This window comes from Amblyomma americanum, chromosome 3 (genome assembly GCF_052857255.1).
Source record: "Amblyomma americanum isolate KBUSLIRL-KWMA chromosome 3, ASM5285725v1, whole genome shotgun sequence".
NCBI lineage: Eukaryota > Metazoa > Arthropoda > Arachnida > Ixodida > Ixodidae > Amblyomma > Amblyomma americanum.
In genome coordinates, this window is record NC_135499.1 from 145598100 (window position 1) to 145622836 (window position 24737).

Consider the following 24737-nt stretch of genomic DNA (forward strand, 5'->3'; position numbering starts at 1 on the left):
TTTTTATAAATGCACAACAGAGCATGCCGTTCGAGTACTCTGGACAGGTCTGTGGACGACTGTACTGTGGTGGAAAAAAAGACAGGCAACAGATATTTTTTTTTCCAGCTGGCAAAAGGCAAAGATTCAGATGCTGCATAATTACTGGCAGGAAACACAATTCTAAGAGTAAAAAAAATGCACCATCAATGCGTAGGCCACTACAGCCTGATGTGGCGTCCAAAGTAAATCAAAAGTTAGAAGACAAGCCAAAAGATTTTGGTGTAAATACATCCCAGATTCTCATGCCGGCTGGCAAGACACTTTCAGTGATGTGATGCAGAAATACACAGGACGAGAATGAAGCAGTGTTGTGCACATTGGCCTTTTAAGCCCTCATGCCACAATACTGCAGCGGTTATCCCCTTTTAGCATATGACCTGTAGAATATTCAACTTGCATGATCTCTTCAGTGGCAAGCAGCTGCCAGTAAGAAGCACAAGTCTGCATGAGAAAAAGCCAGTGGTTTTATGCAGCTCACGAGAGAGGAATCAGGGTTTGCAGCGACCCACAAAACGTGGGTAGAGGCAAGCATCACGTATGTGGTTGCGCTTGAGCACCCAGGTAAGGAAGCGTTCAAATCCCAGGCCATAGCCACCATGTGGACAAGTGCCGTAGCGTCGCTGGTCCGTGTACCAGTAGTAGTGGCTTGCGTCGATGCCTTCTCGCTCATAGCCCTTAAGCAGTTCCTCATGGTTCCAGATCCTCATGGAGCCGCCCACTATCTCACCCACACCAGGCATCAAAAGGTCGACCTGTTTGCAGAGAGGAGAGAAAGAAGCAACGGTCCTTAGACCTGAATCGCAACATTCTGTGATCCAGCTGCACATTTCTCTTAGATGATGATGCACCAATGTAGTGGTGGTACAGCATCATTTTTTTATTATTTTTTTTTTGCAACTGTAATAGGTGCCAGTTTGATTTATAACTGACGCCGTTTATGACAATCACGTCAGCGAATGGTAACGTGTTGTAGAGCGGTTTTTTATTCTAACACTAATGTTGGTGATATTAATTGATGACTCTAATTAACTAAGTGTTTGTTGCCTCCTCTGTGATATAAGGTGGTCGCACAAGGCTTCTATAGCACTGAATGAATGCTCCTCAGTGGTGCAGAGGTAGCGTGCCTGGCTTGTGAGTCAGAGGGCAATGGTTTGATTCCTGCTCGACCATTTCTTTCTTTTCGGTGAAAGTGCTTTTCTTTTTCTTTTTTTCAAGACACTTTGCAATGGTGGTTGGATGAAGTCACGACCCTCTTGACCAATGGGCCTTTTTCATGACAGAGTAGTAGTAGTAGTAGTAGTAGTGGTGATTTAAAAATAAAATAAGAAACGGAAGGAAAAGAATGTTGCCGGCTGCAGCAATTGCTATCTAATATCTTAAGCACCTGAGCTGCAGCCGGCGGAGGTGAAAGGGAAAGGGAGAGGAAGTATAGAGGGAAGCGACAGCAAGAAAGGACAGGGGGAGCTTTGTGCACTATTTACAAAATATATAACATGACAGAAACAACACTGGTATTTCTCGAGAATGGGACCTCTAATGGTATTGCATCAAAACTGTGCAGAGAAAAGCAGCTGCACAGCTGTGTCCTCTGCACAGTGACTCAGCTCAGCTCAGCTTGCTTTTTCAACTGTGTAATTAAGTTCTCACTTGCAATGTGACACAAGACACATACCGACTCCGTCAAACGAGGGTCATCAGCACATCGTTGCATGTAGAAGGACTTTATCTCGGCAGGAAAACGGCACAGCAGTATGGGCTGCAAGAGAGCATATGTCAGTGCAGTACATGCAGCTATAAATGAGGTAAATTTTTGACAAAGCATGCACGAACTACAGCAAAGATGCTGTTCAGAAAGTCTGTGATAGGACTTCAAAGCAAGTATCAACGGAATGCCAAGACCATGCGTAACTTTTTGGCCAACCCCATGTTTTTATATGTCTGTTGTTTTAACCTCAAAAGAATGTAAAATTTGATGTGCTCTGAGCTTTTTTGCAGTGGCAGTACTATGCAAATTATGTATGTGTACTATGCCAGGACACAGGATTAATTTTCACTCAAATCAACCTGTGACAAATAGAGACCCGTTTAATTAAACACTCTCTCATGGCACAAGGAGCCACCCATGACATGGGTTCTCATGCCAAGTGAAGCTGCTTGATATATAATTACTAGACTACTGAGCACCTGAATGGAAATTTTCCTGAAATAAAGTGCAATGCCTGTGCTCTACTCCTAAGCCTGTTTCATACAGTGCATACACAGTAGAACCTCACTGATCCATTCCAAGGTGTACAATTTGTTGGTATATACATTCAAAATCGTGACCAATAAACTGTCCCATAGAGTTAAAATACTGTTTTAGAGTGATAGCGTTTTTTTTTTTTTGTGTTTACCAGAAGTGCATGATTGGGCAACGCACCGTGCCAGAGTGCGTCAACACTGGTGTTCTGAGTTTTGTGGAGCCGCTGTTATGAGCGTGTTACAGCTGCGCCGCTGAAAGATAGCCGACTTCATAATGAGCTTACGACATGTGAGGTGACATCATGGCCAATTATGTAAGGTGTGGCATTGAGCAGGTTTGCCATTGGTTATGTGTCGCACCCACACCAGAGAGCGGAAACAGTCACCGTGCATGAATGCTCAACAGCGCGCCGCGGAGAATGCAAGTGATGGACGGTGATGCCATACGACGAACCATTGCTATCTTTGAGTTATGGGATCTGCGCAACAAGTGTAAATGTAAATTTTTCTTCTGGTTACTGCATTCCCACATAATACAATTTCCCGGCAAGTAAGTTCAAAATTTCGACAAATTCTGTTCACACGATTGAATTCATATTCTACTCATTTAGAGGCCAACAGAATGTGTGTTAACATAAGAACGGCCCGAATTTTGGGGCAGACGACATGAAGAGCTGCAGAGCAGAGGCAGTAACTTGCCGCCACGGTTTCTCTGCGGAGCCTAGTTGCAAGGGGGCGAAGCATCCAAAAATGACAATGATGCACTAATAAATGAGTGGGCCAAGTCCAAGAGAATGCGACAACAGTCAGCTGTCGCAGCAGTTACCCCGTAATACAGATGTGCAAGGGGGCAAAGTTTCTTCTGCACTAAAACAGCAAATGCGAACAGAATTCTTCATAATAAGGCTATAACATCACACCAGCACAAGGACGAGGCAAGATGAGACAAGACACAGTGCTGACTTACAACTGAAGAGTTTATTCAGAGTGCCATCATTATTATGTCATAACAACTCGCCCTTCAATCCGCACTGTAGAACTCTGCAGGCACTAGTAAAAGGAGCTGCTCAGGCCTTGTTCCTACTAATGAAAACTGACATCTATAAAAAGTGCCACCACATGTCATTGTACCTCATTCCACAGTTCAGCTTTTAAAAATCTTGGAGGCTTTGGACTGCACATGTTCCCAAATAATGTTTCTATTCTCACATCTTTTTAAAACTGCATCAACAAGGTGCTACTGTGTCAGCGTGTATTGTACACATAATGATGTCATTTAATCCACCTGACCTTCCTGCACAAGTACAGGGTTTGCAGCACTGCATCTCTTGATCCTCCACTGCACATGCACCCCCTGTACACCGTGGCTCTTGACTGTGCCTTGTGCAAAGCACCATTCCAGAGCAGTGCAAAGAACCTCTCAAATGGATGGCAAGGAGGCACAGCCACAGCACACAGTGTTTTGCTTGCTACAGTCAACTTAAGTAGTTGCTTTCAGTAGACATGCAAAGCTTTCATACACATTTTAAAAAAGAATTTATGTGAATTTATGCAAACAGTTTTTATGTACGAATTCAAATTTATAGGACTGTTCACCGATGCATCCTAATACTTCTGGAGGACAGAAAGTTAAGCGAGCAGAATTATGCATTCTAATATTTTCATTTGGCTGACATGCTCGTGAGGTCATGACGCTGGAAACAACAGGCGCTACATTCCCCTCTGTATGTTCCAATGAGGACCAAATGCCTTTGGCTTTGGCAGGCAGGCTGCTATAAATGCCATGCTAATGTGAAAAGATGGTGCTTGACGATGACGTACCTTGTTGATCTTGTCAGTCATCTGACGCTCTGGAAGCTCAGGAATGTCCTCACCAAACTCGTAGAAAGTGCCGTCCTCCTTTGTGATGTTGTTCTTACGCAAATACTCTATGGCCTCTGAATATTGTAGCCTCAAGAAAGGCCGCTCTGGCACAGCAAACTCCTGCAAGTGATAGGGTGTGCGGACTGTCATGCCACAAGGCAACAAGACAGGTGACTACCAGCACAAACAAGGTTCTTGGGTCAGTCAGCATGACTTCTGACCAAACTGTGCAAGGATGGGAAAAGTTGCTGCACCCGGTTTCATAGTTAAGACCACAGTTACAAGTGCATCTATGCTGATACACTGCAAGATAATTTCGGGGCTTATTCCTGAAGCGGTGATGCCCAGATGACACTACCTCATATCACCAAAACTTCAGAACACAAATTGAACAGAATGCCTTAGCTGTTTAAACACAATAATGAGTCAATGCTATGGCTATGCAAATGCACCAGCAAATCAAAAGCCTAAAAATCTGAAAAAAATTCTCCCAAAGAGCTGGGTGTCACGGCTTTCACAGATTGCTGACGGTGATTTAGTGTGTGTAATGAGCTAACAAGTTTAAGCATGCAACCAAAATAGTAAAGAATTAGCACAGCTGCAAGGCCTTGTGTAAAGAACATGGCCCGAAGCTAAGAATAAATAATTCACTTGCTAAAATCTGCCAAATTTAATGACGTCTGTCAAGTTGAAAAGGTAGCACTGGCATCAGTCATGAGAGCTATGTAAACAAACCGCTGAAAAACAAGAATAAACATTCATTTTTACTTGAATTTTTTACAGACATGACATTTCCAGCAAATTTCTTAAAATACCCCATTCAACAACAGTAGCTGCCTGCTGATCAGACACCAAATTTAATGCCTACACACACATTTACATGCAGCAAGACCTTGTCAAATGGAAGGCAATCATCACACAAATAACAGGCATCCAGCTTGCTAGGAAACAGTAGCCTTTTCCATTTGCAAATTTCATTGTTCTGATACCCTGTGTCACAACAACCTGCACAATTAAAGCACAATGCTGATGTTCACAGCACGCTACTTTAAGCTTAAAGGTGCACTAAACAGAAATCTGAACTCGTCTTTTTACAGCGGGAACTCAATCTACATGTTCCGAGCATTCTCAGAAACTTCGATATTGTCCTGTGCGGCCAATTTCCCAAATTTAAATCAGATTACATGTCCCGGCTCCCGCATTTTTTGAACTTAACGCTGAAGGTAGGAGTCAACCAACGCGTGGAGTGCCTTTCAGCCAGTACTGTGGCGGCTTCGCTTTCACTTTTATTTTGTTTTTTTTTTAGGTTTCTATGAATAAATAGTTTCAGTCTCAGACAACATAGCTGCAAATTAGGCCCACGGAAATAAAAATATGCATGAACTCTTTGATTTATGCATCACTCCGCCGATGGCAGAGCAGCAAGCTGCCACAGGACTGGCTGGAAGGCACTCCACGTGTTGGTTTACTCCTCCTACCTTAAGCATTGAGTTCAAAAAGAAAGGCGGGAGCCGGGACGTTTAATCCGATTTAAATCAGGGAAATCGGCTGCACAGGTCAATAATTTGCAGTTTCTAACAATGGTCGGAAAGTGTAGATCGAGTTCCCGCAATAAACAGACAAGTTCAGATTCCTCTTTAGCGTGCCTTTAACTGCTTAAAGAGTTTGTAACAATAAAAATGGATCATTACTGTTGTTATTACGTTATAAATAGCAAGCAGGCCAAACTATTACTCACAGGGTTCAGCTCGAGCACAATGGGGGCAGCATGTGATTTGAGAATGCGCTCACATACACCCACCACCAGGTCCTCCACTCTGTCCATGAACTCATCAAATGTCAGGAAAGGGCATTCTGCCTCAATGTGTGTAAACCTGAAAAAAGAAAAAAAAAACATTTGGTGTCAAGAGGTATCCATTCCTTATCTCTCCTCCACAGAAAGCTGTAGACCAAGCTACAAGTGCAGACAATGTGAACTCATGAAAGCGGCACTGACTTGCAAAAGCAACATTACGATACTAAACATGATTTGGAGTCGCCATAATTTTACAAATGCCTCTAACAATGTGAGCATATGGGTTGTTCCAGTAGGTGCACTGTAGCCACGCTTCACATTAAGGTGAATACATACCTCTGTGCTACAGGTAGCAAGCTGTAGCGCTGGACCGATACCCAAGCACCTCAATTAAATAAAAACTGAATCTTTTTTTCACACAGAGAAGTTTGCATTCCAGAAACAAGGTTCACTGATTTTGTTCCTTATTTTACTTTAGTATGGTTAGCAACTGTGAGAAAAATAACGGTAAAAGAGAAGCAACGCACTCAGACAAATGGCGCCGTGTGCGAGATTGTTCTGCCCTGTAGGACTGTGCCACACAGAATACATCCCCAAGAGCTGGGACAACTGTTTCCAAGTACAACTGTGAAGACTGTGTCAGGTAAGCCTATAAATGGCAGAAAAAGAGAAATAAGAGAATTCTTCATTGAAGCCGACAGTTCGAAAAACAGTACACAAAAAGCTCAGTGAAATAACTAAATAACTGAAGCTATTCACTCAGACCAGAAAACAAAGAAAAAAATTTACAAGTTAAAGCCCTTCAGACCAGTTTTTGTTTTCAGCAAAATTAAAAGTTTTTTTCAGAAGTGCTAATTAGGACAATGCAAACATTCATGAAGCCCACATGTAGGCACCTGCAAAACTGCAATGAATGGCTTAAAGGAGAGAAACCATAAAAAAAAAAAAACATACCGGTTCCCCAAAGTAGTCAAACGCAAAGAGCGTTGAGCCACCTTCCACTTGTGTCTGCACCATGGTCGGAGGGATAACCTCCACATAGTTTTTGCTGAAGAAGTAGTCTCGAAAGCAGTGCATCACTGCTGACTTGGCCATCATTATTTTGGAAAGCTGGTAACGAAAAGAAAAGTCACATGTGAACCATGATATATATATATATATATATATATTGACCCATGCAAGTCATACAGCTGGACAGATGACCAAATGTTCAGTTGTAGTCAAGTGCCTAGCACTGGCTACAGTCCCAATAACACTTACTCAAACCTCTAGTTCTCAGAAAGATACGTAACCAATTCTTAGAGTTAACAGCAGTGGCACTAAAATTTCGTCAACATGGGACTGAGCACTTGCAAGAAACTCCCACCACTGCATTTTGTGCCGCCACATCCTCTATAGAGGTTGTTGAACAGGCTTGTACTTTGGGCAACAGCAACATTACTACTGTACAGGAGCAACAATATGGTCAGAGCCACAGAAGCCTAGCTAGATGCAAACCAGGTTCCTGCCTTGGTACTGAAGTAAGCAGCTGGGTTATAAAATGTCAAAAATCCGCATCTGCTTGTTTAGATTCTAGTGTAAAAGAACTGGTGGTTGACCAAACATGTCGTGAGATTACAATGGATACGAGATCTTATGTTACACTCATGCTTTTTCTAACTAAAAGTGTTTGTCACATGTTACCAGTGTTTTTGCTCTTTTCAGCGTGCCTTCTGGTGCAAAGAAAGATCACGCTGAAAAGCAACACAGCCTAACCACCAAACAGCATCGCTGCTTTTGTACATATGCATGCTCACAAAGGAGTGCAAGAGAGGGCATTATTCGTGCAGAAGTGAGGCAGCAATCCTGGAGACATGTTCCAAGGTGTCAGTCTACTTATTCAATAAAACATTACTTATTTGCAACTGGGGCCACATTTGTTTTTTGGTTTCTGATTCACCAGGAATGAACCATTTCTACTTCCTGGGCACTTCTATCAACACCAAAGCAAATGCTGATACCAGAATCTAACAGCCATCACTAACATGGCACAAACTGCTACACTTCATTTATCACATCTGCTGGAGTATCAAAAGGGCCGGTGAAGCCTTTGCCTACCTCTCAGTTCAACTCAAGCTACCCTGCTGCTCAGGACAAGGAGCACATAAACCGACCTACATTCTTCACGAAGGCCCATCACTAGACGACCTTTGCATAAGACCAGAAATGGAATTGCATTGCTAAGCCAAAATTCCAACTATACAGTAGCTAACACCACCAATACTCAATTAATTTAGAAAAACTGTTTATATGTCGATTACAAGAAAAATGTCTAAATTATATTATATGCACGCTTCGAATAACATGAATATTCAAAGTGTGACTGGTGTTCTGATCACTTCTGACTTAAACTGGACTGCGCATGTTCGAAGCACTACCAGCAAAAAAATGATCAAGTTGTTCTTCCTTAGAAGGGCCCTGCATCATTCCATAAGTGATACAAAACTTTTAGCTATGTCACGTTTATCTGATCACTCTTGGAATATGCTAACATAGCCTGGTTCCCCTAAAGTAAAGGTAATGTCAGAACACTCGAAATAGTGCAAAGATAAGCCGTGAATTCCATCTTCAACTGCCTTCTTCAGCTGTCGTACACATTCACTCGCACGTTTATGCTCCGCAAGTTTCCACACACAGTCCAGCTGTTCTAAATTACACCGCCTCAGATTTTTGTACTTAATATTTAATTACTCATTAATGATGTCCTATACATACTTTGTTCACATCAGCCAATCATGAGTAACTTGACACAAGCATGCACTCACTTATGAAGAATTTTCTGTTCTAATAGCACTTTACAATGCTCATTTTTTCCAAAAGCAGTCCGAGATAGGAATCACTTGAGCCCATCAATTAACCAACCATGGACAAATTTATCAAGCTGGCTGAGAGTTATGTTATATTTCTTTTGACATGAATTTGTTAATATTATTCCACTGCAGTGTTTCTCCCATTGTATTTATGAGATGCAACTGCTTTCTCATTTTTTTACTTGATTCGTTCTTTGTCTATGCCACATGTGCTGCATGTGTATCATCTTATTGGTGGAGCTTCAAACAGCAGCCAATGAAACTACACTTGTGTACACCTTATGTTTTTGTCCACTCCTGTAAAACTTCCAAAAAGGGATTGACAGCATTCCAAGATAAATACAGTATGATAAGCTCAGAATATCACAGCAAGGCAGGGCACTACTAGAACACACGGGTGAAAAACACCTCAGATTTTTTTCACCCACCACCTCTCATATTCTCTTGAATGGGGCCCAACACTGTAGATCCCAGGTCCTTACCCACATGCAAAGACCCAAGATGCCATCTAAAAATACACACTTTTATCAAGAGATATTGGCCAACATGTCAATCACATTACATTATTTTTCTCAGATGCAGCTTATACCATGAAGATGTACTTGTATAAAGCATTCGCAACACTACTACATACATAACTGGCGTCTCTCATAGCCTGAGTCGCTTTGGGACGTTAAACCCCATAAACTAAACTAAACTACATACATAACTCAAGGTGTGAAAATATCATTACAATATTCACCACTAGATAACTCCAACATGAAGCAGTCCATCCACGCTATCGTTTAATTGGCCACCAACATCGGCTACCCTTAAATAAAATAACTTATACACTGCGAGACCACTGTCCAGATACCAGCTAACCGGAAAACACAGAAAACTGAGTGCCAAATGTAGACAGTACAACTTCAGTGGTATGTCCACGGTTCATGTGCTCAAAACTGCAGACAATAAAAATATCTCAGAGAGTGACACCATTACGCTGTTTTTCTTCCGATTAATATTGCAACAGATAATCTCCAAAAAGACGACGTGGAGGAAGTGTCCGGTTTTGTGCGCGCTATCCGCTCAGTGTTCGCTGTGATCTGTGCCCTGTGCTCCGGTCGTCCTTGTGCCTGCCTAGACTTCGAGCCACGCAACATCTTTGGTGGAGGTGCTGGGCAGACGATCTCTACGCCACGCAGCTCCAAAGCGGTCGTCAGGCCGGGCCTACTACCATCATGGCTCCACCCGGCGAGCCACAAACCACTCCTACTGCTCCCTTCCTGGTCATGGCTCCTCCCCGTGACCCCGGTACCTTTTCTGGGAATGACGGCACCAATGTCGGCAACTGGCTCAGCCTATATGAACGAGTGAGCACGTATAACTGGTGGGATCCCACCGTGATGCTAGCGGATGCTATCTTCTATCTTAGTTGCACGGCCCCCCGGCAGGATCCTTAACCAAGCTGGCCCAGACCTCCTCCTCGTTGTGCCCAAGCACCTTCGCACTGCTGTCCTCCAAGAGCTGCATGATCTCCCCACTGCTGGTCACTTGGGTGTTTCCCGTACTTACGACCGCGTGCGTCGTTGATTCTTTTGGCCCTGCCTCTACCACTGTGTATGCCGTTATAATGCTGCCTGTGAGGAGCCGGTCTGCTTCAGCCCATTGACATCCCACCCGAACCATTCCACCGCGTCGGCTTAGACCTTTTGGGACCGTTTTCAGAATCCACCTCGGGAAACAGATGGGTAGCTGTTGTCACACACTACGCTACTCGTTACGCGATCACGCGAGCGCTCCCTACCAGTACTGCTACTGATGTTGCTGATTTTCTTTAGACCGGCCTCATCCGACATCATGGTGCTCCCCGTCAACTTCTTATCGACCGAGGCCAATGCTTTCTGTCCAGAGTTGTCGCTGACATTCTTCGCTCATGCTCTACAAAACATAAGCTCACCACCGCCTACCACCTGCAGACAAACGGCCTCACAGAATGCCTCAACCGCACTCTCACCGATATGCTGGCTATGTACATTTCTCCAGACCATCGCGACTGGGATATTGCTCTCCCCTATGTGATCTTCGCCTACAACTCTTCCCGCCATGACACTGCCGGTTACTCCCCTTTTTATTTTTTGTACAGCCGCGAGCCCCTGCTGCCTCTGGACACGCTGCTTCCCACTTCTACTGCTCCGCCATCTGCATACGCCTACAACGCCATTGCTCGCGCTGACCACGTCCACCAACTCGCACGCTCCCAGCTACCTCGCTTCCCAGACCTCTCAGCAGGAATTCTACAACCGTCGTCACCGTATGGTCTCCTTCTCCCCCAGCTCCCTCTTCCTGCTTTTGTCGCCATCTCGCCGCGTGGAGCTCCCAGAAAAACTTCTGTCCCGCTATATCGGCCCGTATCGTGTCCTGCGCCAAGTCACCGCAGTAACCTACGAGATCGCTCCGGCCTTCCCCGGTGCCACGTCCTCTCAGCATCAGACTGATGTTGTGCACGTTTCTCGACTCAAACCTTACGCCTCGCAGTCCCCTTCACTGCCCTGATGTACACCGAGACAGTGCCTTTTCAACTGGGGGGCCGTGCATCGAATAATCTCCAAAAGGACGACTTGGAGGAAGTGTCTGGTGTGTGCGCACTATCCGCTCCATGTTCGCTGTGATCTGTGCCCTGTGCTCCGGTCGTCCTTGTGCCTGCCTAGACTTCGGGCCACGTAACACCTTGTTCCCGGAAAACATGATTTCTTAGCTACTAAGTTCAAAATTTAGACAAGTACTGGCAAATATAATACATTTAGCGACCAACTGCACATGTGCAGATATGCGAGTGGGCCGAACCTGGGGGCATGCGACATGGAAGAGACGGTATACAGTGGCAGTCACCTGCCATGGTGGCTTCTCTGCCGTGTATTGATGCAAAGGGACGAAGCATAAAAAAAAAATTACGCATTTACATAAAGGCGGGCCGTTCTCGCAAAGACGTGACATAAAGAGGAGGAACACACCAGCTTTGGAGTGCTTTAGGGCAAGAGGGCAAAGCTTACAAACGAGGATGTGCTTACATATGAGCAGGCTGGCTCTCGAGAACGTAAGCAAGAATGCAGTGACAGTCAACTGCTATGCAACTTCCCCACAATGCATTCATACAAGGGGATGAAGTGTCCAAAAACACGGAAGAGACCACTAATTTTGCCACTGCTGTAAACGGAGCTGACGTGCTGTGAAGTTTCTTCACTACCAAGAACAACACAAATAAGGACTGAATTCGCTGCCCAGACCTGGTGCCTCGGAATGCTCATCGCTATTTTTTTTATGAAGTGAAAATGTCAGTATATACCTTCGTACCTCATTCAACAGTTACATTTTTCAAAATTGGGCCGTATGATTCATATGTTTTTCCGGATAATACGTTTATTTCCCGCATTTTTTTAAACAACGTATCAACGAGTTTTAAACAACGTATCAACGAGGTTCAACTGTACTCATGATACAGGTAGGCAATACAGCATAACCTGAACCCTAGCCCATTGCAGCATCACTGGGAACAAGGCAACCACATTACTGCGAGCTCATCTCTCCATCCTGTAACTGCAACGTAGTTTCACTCAATGCTGCCACCACTGCTGTGCTTATCTATCTTGCTACATTCCTTTAATGCATCAAAATTCAACAAAAACTAAATGACGCTCGTTCTCAGAATGCTCACCACTGCCTGCCAAGCTTCTTCATTACTCATCCACACTATGCGCCAGTAGCCCTGGCAAGCATACAAAGGACCCAAAGGAATGCCTGAAGATGTGATTATCCAGGGAATATTACATTCCTTCCACATGCTTTCCCATGACTTTGAATGCCCTTTATACAAGCTTGAGACAACACCTACAGTGAAGCACCTCCTCTGAAAATGTGCTGCTCTAGTGCCCCGGCATGTAAGGTACTAGGACCTACTGACACATCAAGGGTCAATTCAAAATTTTCAAGACCTGTCACTGCCACCTCCCAAAGCCCTGGCTTCAACTACCTTTGAAGTAGTGCCTGTCCACTCACTCATCTACTTGCCCAGGCACAAGTTACATGCTTTAGTCAGAGCAGCAAGTGCCGTAATATAAGCAGAATATAACTGTTGTGTGTCAAGAAATCTGATACATACATGGCACATTTTTTCCAGCTGCTGTATTACTACTACTTACCGTGTCTCCCCGCAGTGCCAGGTGGCGGTTGTCTAATAGAATGTCGATATGGGATTCCTGCAAAATAAGAATGTCAAAATGAATAACAAGAACCCACAATGCAAGAAGACAGAAACGAAAAGAATGAAACTTGCAGAAAGAAACTTATCATTGCTGCCTGTCCATTAGCAAGCATGTCAGATTACATCTAACATTAACAACTCACTGCTGCACAGCTACTGACATGTGTGAATACCTTTCCTACTTAAAACAATTAAAATCTCTCCTGACCAATCAAAATTTTGCATAGCAGTGCATTCTGTCGAATACTGAATTTTGTGATAAGACTTCCATGATCCATCACAAAAGAAAAAAAGTCAAGCTGCTTTCAAACATATCTCCCCAAATATGCACATTTTGCACCTTCGTGTAATTTGCACACCCCTAATTTAATACCCACGTTTATAAAAGAAAAAGCTTTTACTCTTTACAATCCCTGCTGTGCCAGACCACAAACATGCACGTGAGTGCGTGCAAGGCATGCTTGGGAAGATCGGCATGGCCAGATTGCCATTTGTGGCTGACATACCGATACTACTGCATGCACTGAGTGTAATCGGCTTACTGTGACTACATGCATCAAAAAATTACAGGGACGTTCTCAGTAATGTGGCCTCTGCTAAGAAGACATTTTTGTTTGCGAAAGGGTTAGCAGAGAAATATCACAAGCTTCATTGCAGCCAAGTTTATGCAGAGAATGAAACCAGGTCACATCCAGTGAACTGATTGGTGACGTTATTTTCCTGCACAAAAATAAATGCTTGAATCTTTTGCTATACATGGCAGAAGCAAGCACACTTCAAATTCTAGCACATCATGTACACAGCCAAAAGTTTCATCAGTCTTGGCCGCTGCCAGCGGACCTTCACAGGCACGTCTATCTCTGGTCAGCATAGGTGTGCGCAGGGTCCTCCCTTAGGGGGAGCAAAGTTCCACTGCAGTGCCCCCGCCCTCCTATTAAACCTCCTCTCACCGAGGCCTCAAAAGTCAAAACGCAGGGCAACGATGATTTTTTTTTTCAATCTGACGGAATTGCAAAGTATACAAAATATTATTAACCCGCCGCGGTGGCTCAGTGGTTAGGGTGCTCAGCCACTGATACGGAGTACCCGGGTTCGAACCCGACCGCGGCGGCCGCATTTCGATGGAGGCGAAACACTAAGGCGCCCATGTGCTGTGGGATGTCCGTGCATGTTAAAAATCACCTGGATCCCCAGGTGGTGGAAATTATTCTAGAGCCCTACACTACAGCACCTCTTTCTTCCTTTCTTCTTCCAGTCCCTCCTTTATCCCTGGCCCCATGTTCTGCTGATATGTGAGACAGACACTGCGCCATTTCCTTTCCCCAAAAACCAATTTTTTTTTCCAAATATTAAGCAGTAGTTTTTACTTTCATCTGTAACATTGGAAAAGGAAGGCAGTCCCTATGACATTGAGGCATAAATGTAAACAAAGCGCTTCCAAAGGAATTTCCATTCTCTCACCCACAGAAAATATGCGCCACATTTATCTTTTCTTAACTGCAAAAAAGAACCTGGAAAGGTTGTCTGAAAGTGACCAGGCAAGTAAACAGTTTCTGAAACGCAAAATCACAGGCAGGTCCTTGGCTGTCAGTATCGTCAAAAAACCTGCATGGCTATAACACAGCACTATAAACAATGACAGGACAGATGCGACAGAGTAAAGGTATGAGGCAGATTTGGTGACCCCCTAAGATGATTAGGGAGGGGGGGCTGCACCCTCTCTCCCCAGCCTGTGCGCATGCCTATGCCAGTCAGAACTACCTACAGACATAAGAAAACAAAGGCTGCAACAAAAAAATACTGGCAGAACCTTCAACTCTGCTATAATGAGATGTGCAAACCATCGGGACGCTTTTAGCACACAAAGGCAATCCCTCACTGGATTGACACCTAGGAGAACACACTATTGTACACCGCAAAATCTAAATTGTATGCATTGGTATGAATCATGCTTTTCAAATTATCTTTGCCAGAGCTGAGCAATCACCTCGTTAAGGACGTTATCTAGGCCCCCCGCTGGAGCATCTCCAACCAGCTCCCAGAAGTCCACGTGGAGCTCATGACCCCCGGGTGCCTGCAAGTGAAGTGCCATGAGGTCAATGACTAAAATGCTGAATTGCAGGCAGAAGGCATGATCAAAAAGAGAAGTTCTTGGACACAAGCCCGGTGTGCACCAAACAATGTACATTTCATGCAGACACATGCCCAAACATGATATTGAAAAAAGAAAAAGCAATCTAGCAGCTATCAGAGCAGTAAACAACTTCATATTCTTTACATGTGGTTTGCCATGCCAATGAGGGGAAAAATTACTGGTGATTCCTGTCAATCAATCAACGGCCACTCAATAAAGAAACTAATTCTCACTGCACATATTTATTCAGTTAGAAAAATGGCTACTCGTCTCAAACCGATATGGCATCATGGTACACAGAGCAAGCATGGGACATCATGCCTTGAAGCAATGAATGTCCAACAAATTGAATCCTTGCTCTGGCATTATTGTTTTGCTCTATTGAATCTTAGTGCTTAACATATTGCAAATTTCTCCTTTTTAACTAGCACCAAGCAAATGCAGCACAACAAAGCATAACTTAAAGCTGTTTTCTAAACTCACCGATTTGCCTTCAAGTACAGGACGAAGCTCTCCATAAACATGAACAGATGATTCAGTTGTCAACACCAAGGCCTCGTATGTATGGCACTGAAACAGAAACCAAATGTACATCCAAGTGTTTTCAAAGTTAGACACATGGCATAGTTCATAGCGGAAATGCTGTGCAGTAAACTGACGTCTTTTCTGTTGTCTCTCCTTTTCCGTGAACATCAATTTAGCACACACCATTTCTAAAAGATCATGTACCAACTAGCACGTCACAAAGTCTTACTTTATTTCATAGTGGACACACTGTAGGCTCATGAATTCAGCCATTCCAATAATGAACACAGATTTGTGCATGCAACAAACTGACTAAAGTCCCTGAACTAAAATAATGTAAAAAGAATGCATGGCTTTCTGAACTTCGATAGTAGCACATCAGTTTTAATTTCCAAGAAGTTCAGAGTAAGCAAACAACACATGCACAAAAAGTACAATAAGAGCCATTCTCACACATTTTGGTAGACACAGAAAGCTGGTTTATTCTGTCACCTTACTCTTTACCTGTAGTTCATTAAAGAGGCATTGATGACAAATTGAAGCTGACCTGTACCGATTAGGGGTGTGCGAATAGTATTTGAAATTTTCAGTGAAAATTTTTAGATTTGTTGACAATTTTTTGATCATCAATGACAATGCCAATGCGGATTTTATAGCAGATAGCATTTAATCCCATTAATTTTGATGCATACGCTTCATGACAAGAACTACACCAAGTTACTACAACGAAGACTAAAGTTTTCAACAATGACATCTGTTGGGGTTATGAACCTCGTGTGAAAAAAAACACTACTACCAGCTGTTTCAGCACATTATAAGGAGGTAAAGAGAAGAATTATCAAGTAATGCCTGACAACTGCACTAAAAAACTTATGCGAGCACATGATTCAAGAATGCTTAGCACTACAGATCAGACGACAGTCTGATTCCAGGTACTTTAGAGCCACTAGTGGCTACTGCAGCTGAAGGCATGCTCCAAAAAATAAAAATATGGCGATCAGCAAGAAGGAAGGTACAAGTGGACAGCATGACTGCAGGAAAATAACTGTACTCCCTTACATTTGCCAGACCTCTCACAACCTAAAGAAGATTGGGAAACGAGCAGGTGTTGAAGTGACGTTTTCGGCGCCTCCCAAATAGTTGATCCTTTCTTGCTGTCCCCTCACCTCTTTCATTTCCCTTCTGCATACTGCCTTCTATCCTTTCTTTCCCCTGCCTCAGCTCAGGCGCCTACAGTGATGGCAGATGCCTTCCTTATTATATTTTTAATTGAACACTTACTACTACTACTACTACTTGTTGATGCTTTGCAAAAGGACAACATGCGCAGCAAAAAAAGCATGCAAAACTGACAACCAGAAGCAATCTGCCACTTGTGATGATGTTGTTTATCGCATGCCGTTGTATTATGAACACAAGTATATTGGTCAAACAGGCAGATGCGTAAATACCAGAATAAAGGAACATGAATAAAATGTTAATGAAAGCAGTCAGGGCCACCACAGCCTGTACTGCCATCAATGCGGGACTCAATCTAGGCGATGGGGCTGTTCTAGGCCATATGTGCCTTTGTTTGAGCAAAGTCAGATTATTGACTGTCACAAAGACCATCGAGGCAATGAATACTGCACATGCAGGTAACAGGTGTGTCAGCATGGCATGCCTTCACTAACAAGAAAAGAGCTCATGTTTTTAGATGGTCGACAATCACCAACGAACTGAGTGATATCACTTATGCCTCAATCACCCTGATTGTTCTTTTCCGTTTCATGCTAGAGCTTTGTGTGTGCATGTATACTGCCTCAAATTCGCTTGTCCGTGGCAATATGCAGGAACAGCAAGAAATAGACAGCCGGAAGTGAGCTCTCGTTTCGTTGTGTGCTCTTTCTCGTCCCATCTTGGTTTCACATTGTTTAGCAGCTGCTATGAAGGCCTGTGAGCTTCTTAACAAGTTTTTTAAGCAGATGCTCTCTTATACTTGTCACAATATTTTCACACATTAAAAACAGACATTTGATACATATGCCTGGTTGGCATGGCCACTCCTTGCAGGAAAGGTGACGTCATAGGTTGCTATCAGAGGGGTGTGGCACAGTGCATGGCAAGCAAAACGCAATGCAAGCAAGAGCACGACTTCCACGTCCCCTCACGGCACCCGGCTGGCCTGACAACCAAGCATGGGCTACGAAGCACCGCCATCCCAAATGCCACGTTCTCAACACAGGCGAAAACAAAAGTTTGGCACAAGACATGCACAGCGCAGGTGTCAACGCTCTTTGAGTGCAGTAGCGCGGACCAGCTTTACGACCGCTTGCGACTACTGTTTCTCCTGTGGCGTAAAATCCGTATAGTTCCTAAATCCGAACATACCAAAAATTGCTCAGCACGAAGACTACCGCCGTGTGGACAACGCTAAAGTGCATGCGTGCGACGGCCTCAACTACTTCAGTACCTAGCTATGGTGGGACTCTTCGGAGCTAGATTGGCTAGATGCTCAGTTTCTGGGAGTGCTATCACAGGGATAAAAAATGGTATTAGACTCCGAAGAGAGCGTTTGCACCCATCCACTTTCTTTACCAGTGTTAATGAAGAGTTGGAAAATGTGTTGCAAATGGCGCACTGAACAATGCTGCACCTCGTTTCCAGTCCATGAGCGTGGAGCAGCCAAGCCAAAACTCACACAGCTCAAGATGGCTGTCAACTCGTTTGTTTTGTTCGGTCAGATCAGATCGACCTGGTACACAGCAGGATGCAGACAGATAGGCCTAGCAGTACCGCGTGTACGCGCTTGCCCCGTACCAACCATCCAGTCTGAGAGGAAAGAGCTAGTACAATGATGTGACAGGCTCGAGACCCCGTAGAATGAATTAGCAAGCTCATTTGGAGATGCCACGATGCTTGGCCACAAAAGTACAGATCAATAAGAAAATTCGTAATCTTTAAATGTTCCAAAACTACAATTGCTTCAAATACTGAAAGTGCGGCACAAATCGAATCAAATGGTGAATATAATTTGCGAACTATTCAAAATTTATAACACTCACACACCACTATGAGCAGGTGTCACCTTTTGCTTCTATCCTTTACCAGTATATCTTTTAAAATCCTTTTCAAAAACCCAGCTCTAATCTTCGAGACAAATGTGCTAAGAGAATTTGTTTCGTTGGACACAAACCAGCTGCTCCACCTCAACAACACAACTGCTAAAGAGAAAGCAATGGAACAAAACAAGATGAGCAAATTTGATCATAAGTGAAATGAGATGTTCTGTAAACCAGGCAATACTGCTGCTATGTCCGTAAAATATGCTCACAGTAGATCAAAGATAATTAAGAAAAGCTTGTTGTATACCGTACCAACAGTGTCAGAAACATTATGAGCACACAGTGACCACACACAAAATTATATACCCCTCTTAAGCTGGACATTTCCAGTGGCACTTCATTTGATCGACAGTTGAACTAAATGGCAGCTGAGTGGCATTACAAGGCATCGCCAAATGTCACTGAGATCTCAATAGCACTTCAGTTCAACTGAGGTCAGGGGTCACAGTTGAATAGGCCAGCTGACAAAACTGTGGTTGATGGACCTGCTGCATCAGCCGAAATGACAGAGATAAATGCTGCAGACACATGTACTGAAACCACATGACAGACTGCTGTTCTGGCTTGTAAAGTCCTTCATCTACAACTGTGACTGGTTAAATCCATGTAAGCACACTAACATGTGGAGCAGTATGAGAAAAAAACTGACCATGCACTAAACCCTAGCATGCCCTCTGTAGTATTCAGCTGTGGCATATACAAGAACAAAAGCTTGTACAAAAATTGCAATTCAATGAAATGAAGATTGGAAAGTGTTTAAAATTAAAAATGTCAAAATACAAGCATATTTCTTTTATAGTTATCTTGCTCCAATTAATGTTTGCCTTTTGCTAATTTGCACTAAAATTAACAATGTGCAAACTATTTACGGTATACCCTGGGTGTGCGTTACCTTTAGGTCAGGTGTTGAAGTGCTTCTGAGTTAAAATCCCCATTTATAAAACTGTGAGGCATAACCGGAGGTTGTGGCGCTCTGTCTTTGAGAGACTGAAATTATATCAGCTGCAGAGGTGGTAATACAGCCTTTCCTGCTGTTCCCTCACACTGCTTTAAACAAGATATGCAGCACACACTATCACGACCTTTGCACAGCAGTGCCAAGCACATGCTCAGTGCATGACGTACAAGCTGGTCGGTGAGGATGCACTGGAGAAAGCCCGTGCCGTCTCGCAGCAGGATGAACATGAGCGAACGGCCTTGCCTTCGGAGGTGGTGAACCCAGCCGAACAGGTCCACTCGCTGACCCCGGTGACTTTTTGCTTCGCGCACTTTGATCTGTGAACACAAAAGAAAGGCAGCCATCACTACAGATGATCAGAGAGTCAAGTGCAGGGAGCAGATAGTCCGGATGTCTCGATGACCACAAATCTGGTTAAGTATGAGAAGTTCCGCACACATCAATGCATGTCTGAGGTCACCCGCAAGGTCCACAATAAACAACTCCAAATTACCATTGTCCTTGCATGAGGCATTTGAAAATAATCAAATACAAGTAAAATAACTGAACTTCTAGCCTTGCACTGCCAATCAGTCAAACTGCATTATACTGATTGAATCAGCCATTTTGTAGCTTTTGCTACTTTTAAAGCTCTATCTGAACAAAAACGGTGCTGCAGAATGCACGTACGACAAGGTAGTGACATGACATCATACAGGCACATGCACAGTAAGTGCTGCTAGTGCTTACTGATGCTCTAATGCACTCATTTAGTGGATTTCCAATTTTGCATATTGTTGCAAAATTGAAAAAAAAACAGCAAAGCTTAATGTCAAAACCTAAAGAAATACCAGTATCGTGAAAGAGAGTTGATAGGAAAGGAATCGACGCACAAGCGACACTAAGGCTATGATACGTATTGTGCCAGTAAGTAGTTGGTTAGTGATTAATTGAAACAAGTAACATTTGTTACAAGACACTGAAATACCACAATACACTAATACATTCTCACTCCATAACACTTCAGAGAAAGTATTCAGAAAGAAACCCATTTTCATGAGCGCATCAAAGCACATCATGCAAATGAAATTATGGGATTCAATGGATATAAAAAAAAATACCCAGAAAGGCAAACATACCTTAACTGGAGCAGGCAGGGATGGATCAAGCTGTATCGTCACTTTTTTAGCCTCTTCTATGTTCTTTTCACGCCGTGCTCCATCTTCTGCTTCTTTCTGCGTTCGCTCAGCATTTTTGTACTGCTCTCGCACCCAGATCTTCCGCACTTTTTTGATCTGGGACTGGGACACTAGGGCCCATTTCTGCATGAAAGACAAGGTCAAGCATTACTTGCATCCTGCCACAATACACAAAGTAGTGTCACTGCAACAGTTAGTGTGCACTGAGAGCCAAGTTGAAGTTAAACCTGAGCCACATGCACACAAGAAATCAATGCTTAAAGTTTTTTAACGGCATTATTTTCACAGTTGGTGCTACATGTGCAGATTTAATACCATTATACGTATGTTACAATGATAATGCCCTTAAGGCAGCCCAAAACTTTTAGTTGATTATAAACAGCACTTAGAAGCACAAAATATCTGATCAGTGTTGTCCACATGTAATATTAAAATTATGTTGTAGAAAGTGCCACTGTTCTTGATTGACACGCAGAAAAAGTAGCCTCAAGCTCATGCAAGTGCCAGAGAAGTGGCGCCATTCATGACAGAAATGTAGTACAGGTGCCTCACCTGAATGAAAGTTATGAATAAGACATTTTCTACTTGGTAGAAGGTTGTTTCCAACGAAGCTTTATGATTTCCAGTGTGAGGATCGGGATGAGAGTACACATTTCTTGGGCGTAAGAGCTGCAGCGAACTCAGTAGGCCCCAAATGGCAGTATGAATAATGCCACTTAATTTGTGCATGTGGCAGTGCACAAATGACATTAAGATTTAAGGCATGCATTTTGGTTTACGAGTTTGGTTTGGTTTATGAGTTTGGTTTGGTTTACAACTATTTACAAGTGCGGTAACCCAACCTTGCTTCAGGGTGCGGCCTCTCTGCACGGTGCCCAAGTGCTGGGTTTGGTTTATGGTTTATGCGGGTTTAACGTCCCAAAGCGACTCAGGCTATGAGGTACGCCGTAGTGAAGGGCTCCAGTAATTTCGACCACCTGGGGTTCTTTAACGTGCACTGACATCGCATAGTACACGGGCCTCTAGAATTTCGCCTCCATCGAAATTCGACCGCCGCGGCCGGGATCGAACCTGCGTCTTTCGGGCCAGCAGCCGAGCGCCATAACCACTCAGCCACGGCGGCAGCAAGGCATTAATTTTGTCCGTACGGTATGCTCTCAGCAATGAAATCAGAAATATGCACAGACACTGTCTGTGACAAAGCACGCTGGCTTTACAATCAAGGGATGAAAACCTACACCATAAACGCACCCACCTCGCCATCTTTGCCATCACCGAAGATTGGAGGGAAGGGTTCGCTGCCAGCAATTCTCATTACCTGATTGGAAAGGAAGAGGATCAGGGATTAGCCAACACCAGCGTTGACTGCGGTTTCCATTCGTCATCTGGAGGCTCCTTACCTGCAGTAAGCTCCTGACAGGCTTCAGCTCACTGCCGTCCCCGGATTCATCATCCCCGTTCAATTCGGACATGTACAGCGGTTCTGCATCATCCGCACGAGTGCATTAAGCTCAACATTCATTACCAGCCGTGGATTACGAACTTGTTCACTCAATACGTGCGCGCATTATACCCACAGGAAATGTACTGTTAGGCAAGTTGCACGGCAGAACACGCAAAGTTTTGCTACACAACCGAAACAAGTACAGTCGGGCAGGAATGAAACACGAACAGCGCCTGTGAGGAAAACAAAATATTTTACCTGTGCACTTCCAGCTGCTGTGTACAACTGGCCTGATTCAAGTGGCTGGGTGAAGGGCCTATCTAAGTACGTATTCAAAGACTGGCTCTAAAGGTATACCTCACTGCAAAGTATAAAATCGTGGCATAGGCGAGTTCATGTTTCATCCCGGCCTGAGTGCACTTCTGGGTTGAAGAGGGCCGGCATGAGAACAAAACGTTTGCTAGCACGACTAGAAAACGTAGAATTAAATGCCCAACATGTACACATACAAGCATTCTCGTTTGTTGAACTGGCTTCAGCCAAGCGATGTGTCAATGGACTTTAGAAACTCAACTTGCAGGCGTGGTGCACCGGAGAAAAATGCCGGCAATGGCTATTCCAGCTAAGTTATTTGCTTTAGAGCAATTTCTCGCAGCGCGAAGCAAATATTTCAGAGTGATCGTTTTGTTCTTCAGAAAGGAAATCGAGTTCAAACTGTATGAGCTGGCAGATCATGACGGCCGGTGGTAGTTCGGTGTTTGCCACACAGCTTCAGCGAATGCATTGAAACTTACTTTTGTCAGTCTGTTGAGCGTCCTCACCCATTTTGTGCGTAGAAAAGATGTCTTCAGTAGCGAAAAAAACTGGTTTGATCCCCTAGTATGTGCCACAGAAAGTTTCTCTAAAGCAGCACTTCGCTACCGTGTTAAAGACCATGCAAAATACGAACAGCAGCGGACGATATGCCTGCATAAGGCCTTGTCTGATGCAACATATGATGCAAGCCGCACGTAAGCTAGGAAGAAAGTCTTCTACTTAGCATTTTAATAACGTGCAGTTGGAGTAAAGCAATAAAACTTTTTAGTAATTATAAATATCGTAAAAAATTTTGTTTAGGATCGGCGGCAGCTAGGCCTCATCTGGAAACGTTGTTGCATCACGATCATCATCATCGGGTTGGAATTTTTTTTTTACTACTAGAGTACACTCTACTACTACTACTATTTCTACTGCTTCGTCCATGCACAGGAATCATGGAGGAAGAAAAAAAGTTTTTTCGGAAGAAAAAAAGTTTTTTCTTCCTCCATGACAGGAATGGAGGAACTGTCCTTCTTCCATTTTCCTTCCTCCATGACCGACACAACCAAGAACTACTGAAGTTGATCCCAACAGGCAGGCTAGACACATAAAACTCTCGCATACACAATATAAGGAGCATGTGCACTTCCACATTGAAAACTGAAAATTGTTTTTTGGGGAATGGCGCAGTATCTGTCCCACATCTCGGCGGACACCTGAACCGCGCCGTAAGGCAAGCTATAAATGACGGTGTGAAATAAGAAAGGAAGAAAGAGGTGGCGTAGTGGAGGTCTTCGTAAAATAATTTCGACCACCTGGGGATTTTTAACGTGCACTGACATCGCACAGCACACGGGTGCCTTTGCATTTCTCCTCCATCGAAACGCGGCCGCCGCGGTCGGGTTCCCTTGGCCACGCTACCGACTCACCTGTACATGTTAACATAAAGCGCGGCAATTTTGAACACATAGATAGATGGTTACAAACTTAATTCTAGTGGTACAATAGTGTGTGGAAATCAGAAGCCTGCATATCGATTGCAAAAGACTGTCCTCACTCGAGAGCCATCACTGCGATCTCTTCAGTTATCACGCATTTAATGCTAGCATTAAATGCGTGATAACTGAAGCCGCGGTGAGCGATTTCAGCGATCTGTGCATGGGACCGTCCTTCTGCGTCACACGCACAGAAAAAAAAATCCAAAAACAACTCTCACGGCTCGGACTCGAACCCAGAAATTTCTCGCGGGAAGTGAGTACAACATAGCCGCTCATCAACATCATAACCGCTACATCAACACGCTCGATAGCTCTCACAAAATGGGAATTAGACTATTTGAGCCCGGTTCCATTAGAGGTAATTAAGTCGTCCTACCCTAACTTCGAAGTTTTAATGGTCAGGGTTTCTGAATTCAGCTTTAGCTCTTATTGGCCGCTTTGGCGTTGGTTATTTTCGTTCTGCTTTTAACGGCCTTTTCGGCTCTTTTATTGCACTTCATTTTCATTCTGCTTTTAACGACCTTTTGGCTATTTTATTGTTTTTTTTTGTTTTCATGTTGTCATCGCA

At 43.8% G+C, this 24737-nt stretch overlaps 2 protein-coding genes across 5 annotated transcripts in view; both read right to left on the reverse strand.

Moving 5' to 3' along the window:
- The window catches only part of LOC144125084 (uncharacterized), a 139195-nt gene that overhangs the window by 106674 nt on the left and 7784 nt on the right, over positions 1-24737 (reverse strand). The gene's annotated exons all lie outside the window — the stretch shown is intronic.
- On the reverse strand, positions 485-23533 carry AsnRS (asparagine--tRNA ligase). The gene is made up of 14 exons (XM_077658138.1): positions 23168-23533; positions 22330-22412; positions 22185-22247; positions 20870-21052; positions 19919-20068; positions 15648-15734; positions 15018-15104; positions 12969-13025; positions 6896-7051; positions 6469-6590; positions 5885-6020; positions 4105-4266; positions 1715-1798; positions 485-794 (listed from the first exon to the last, which is right to left on the reverse strand). Exons 1-14 carry the CDS (start codon positions 23196-23198, stop codon positions 531-533), a joined length of 1665 nt encoding a protein of 554 aa, XP_077514264.1. The 5' UTR covers positions 23199-23533; the 3' UTR covers positions 485-530.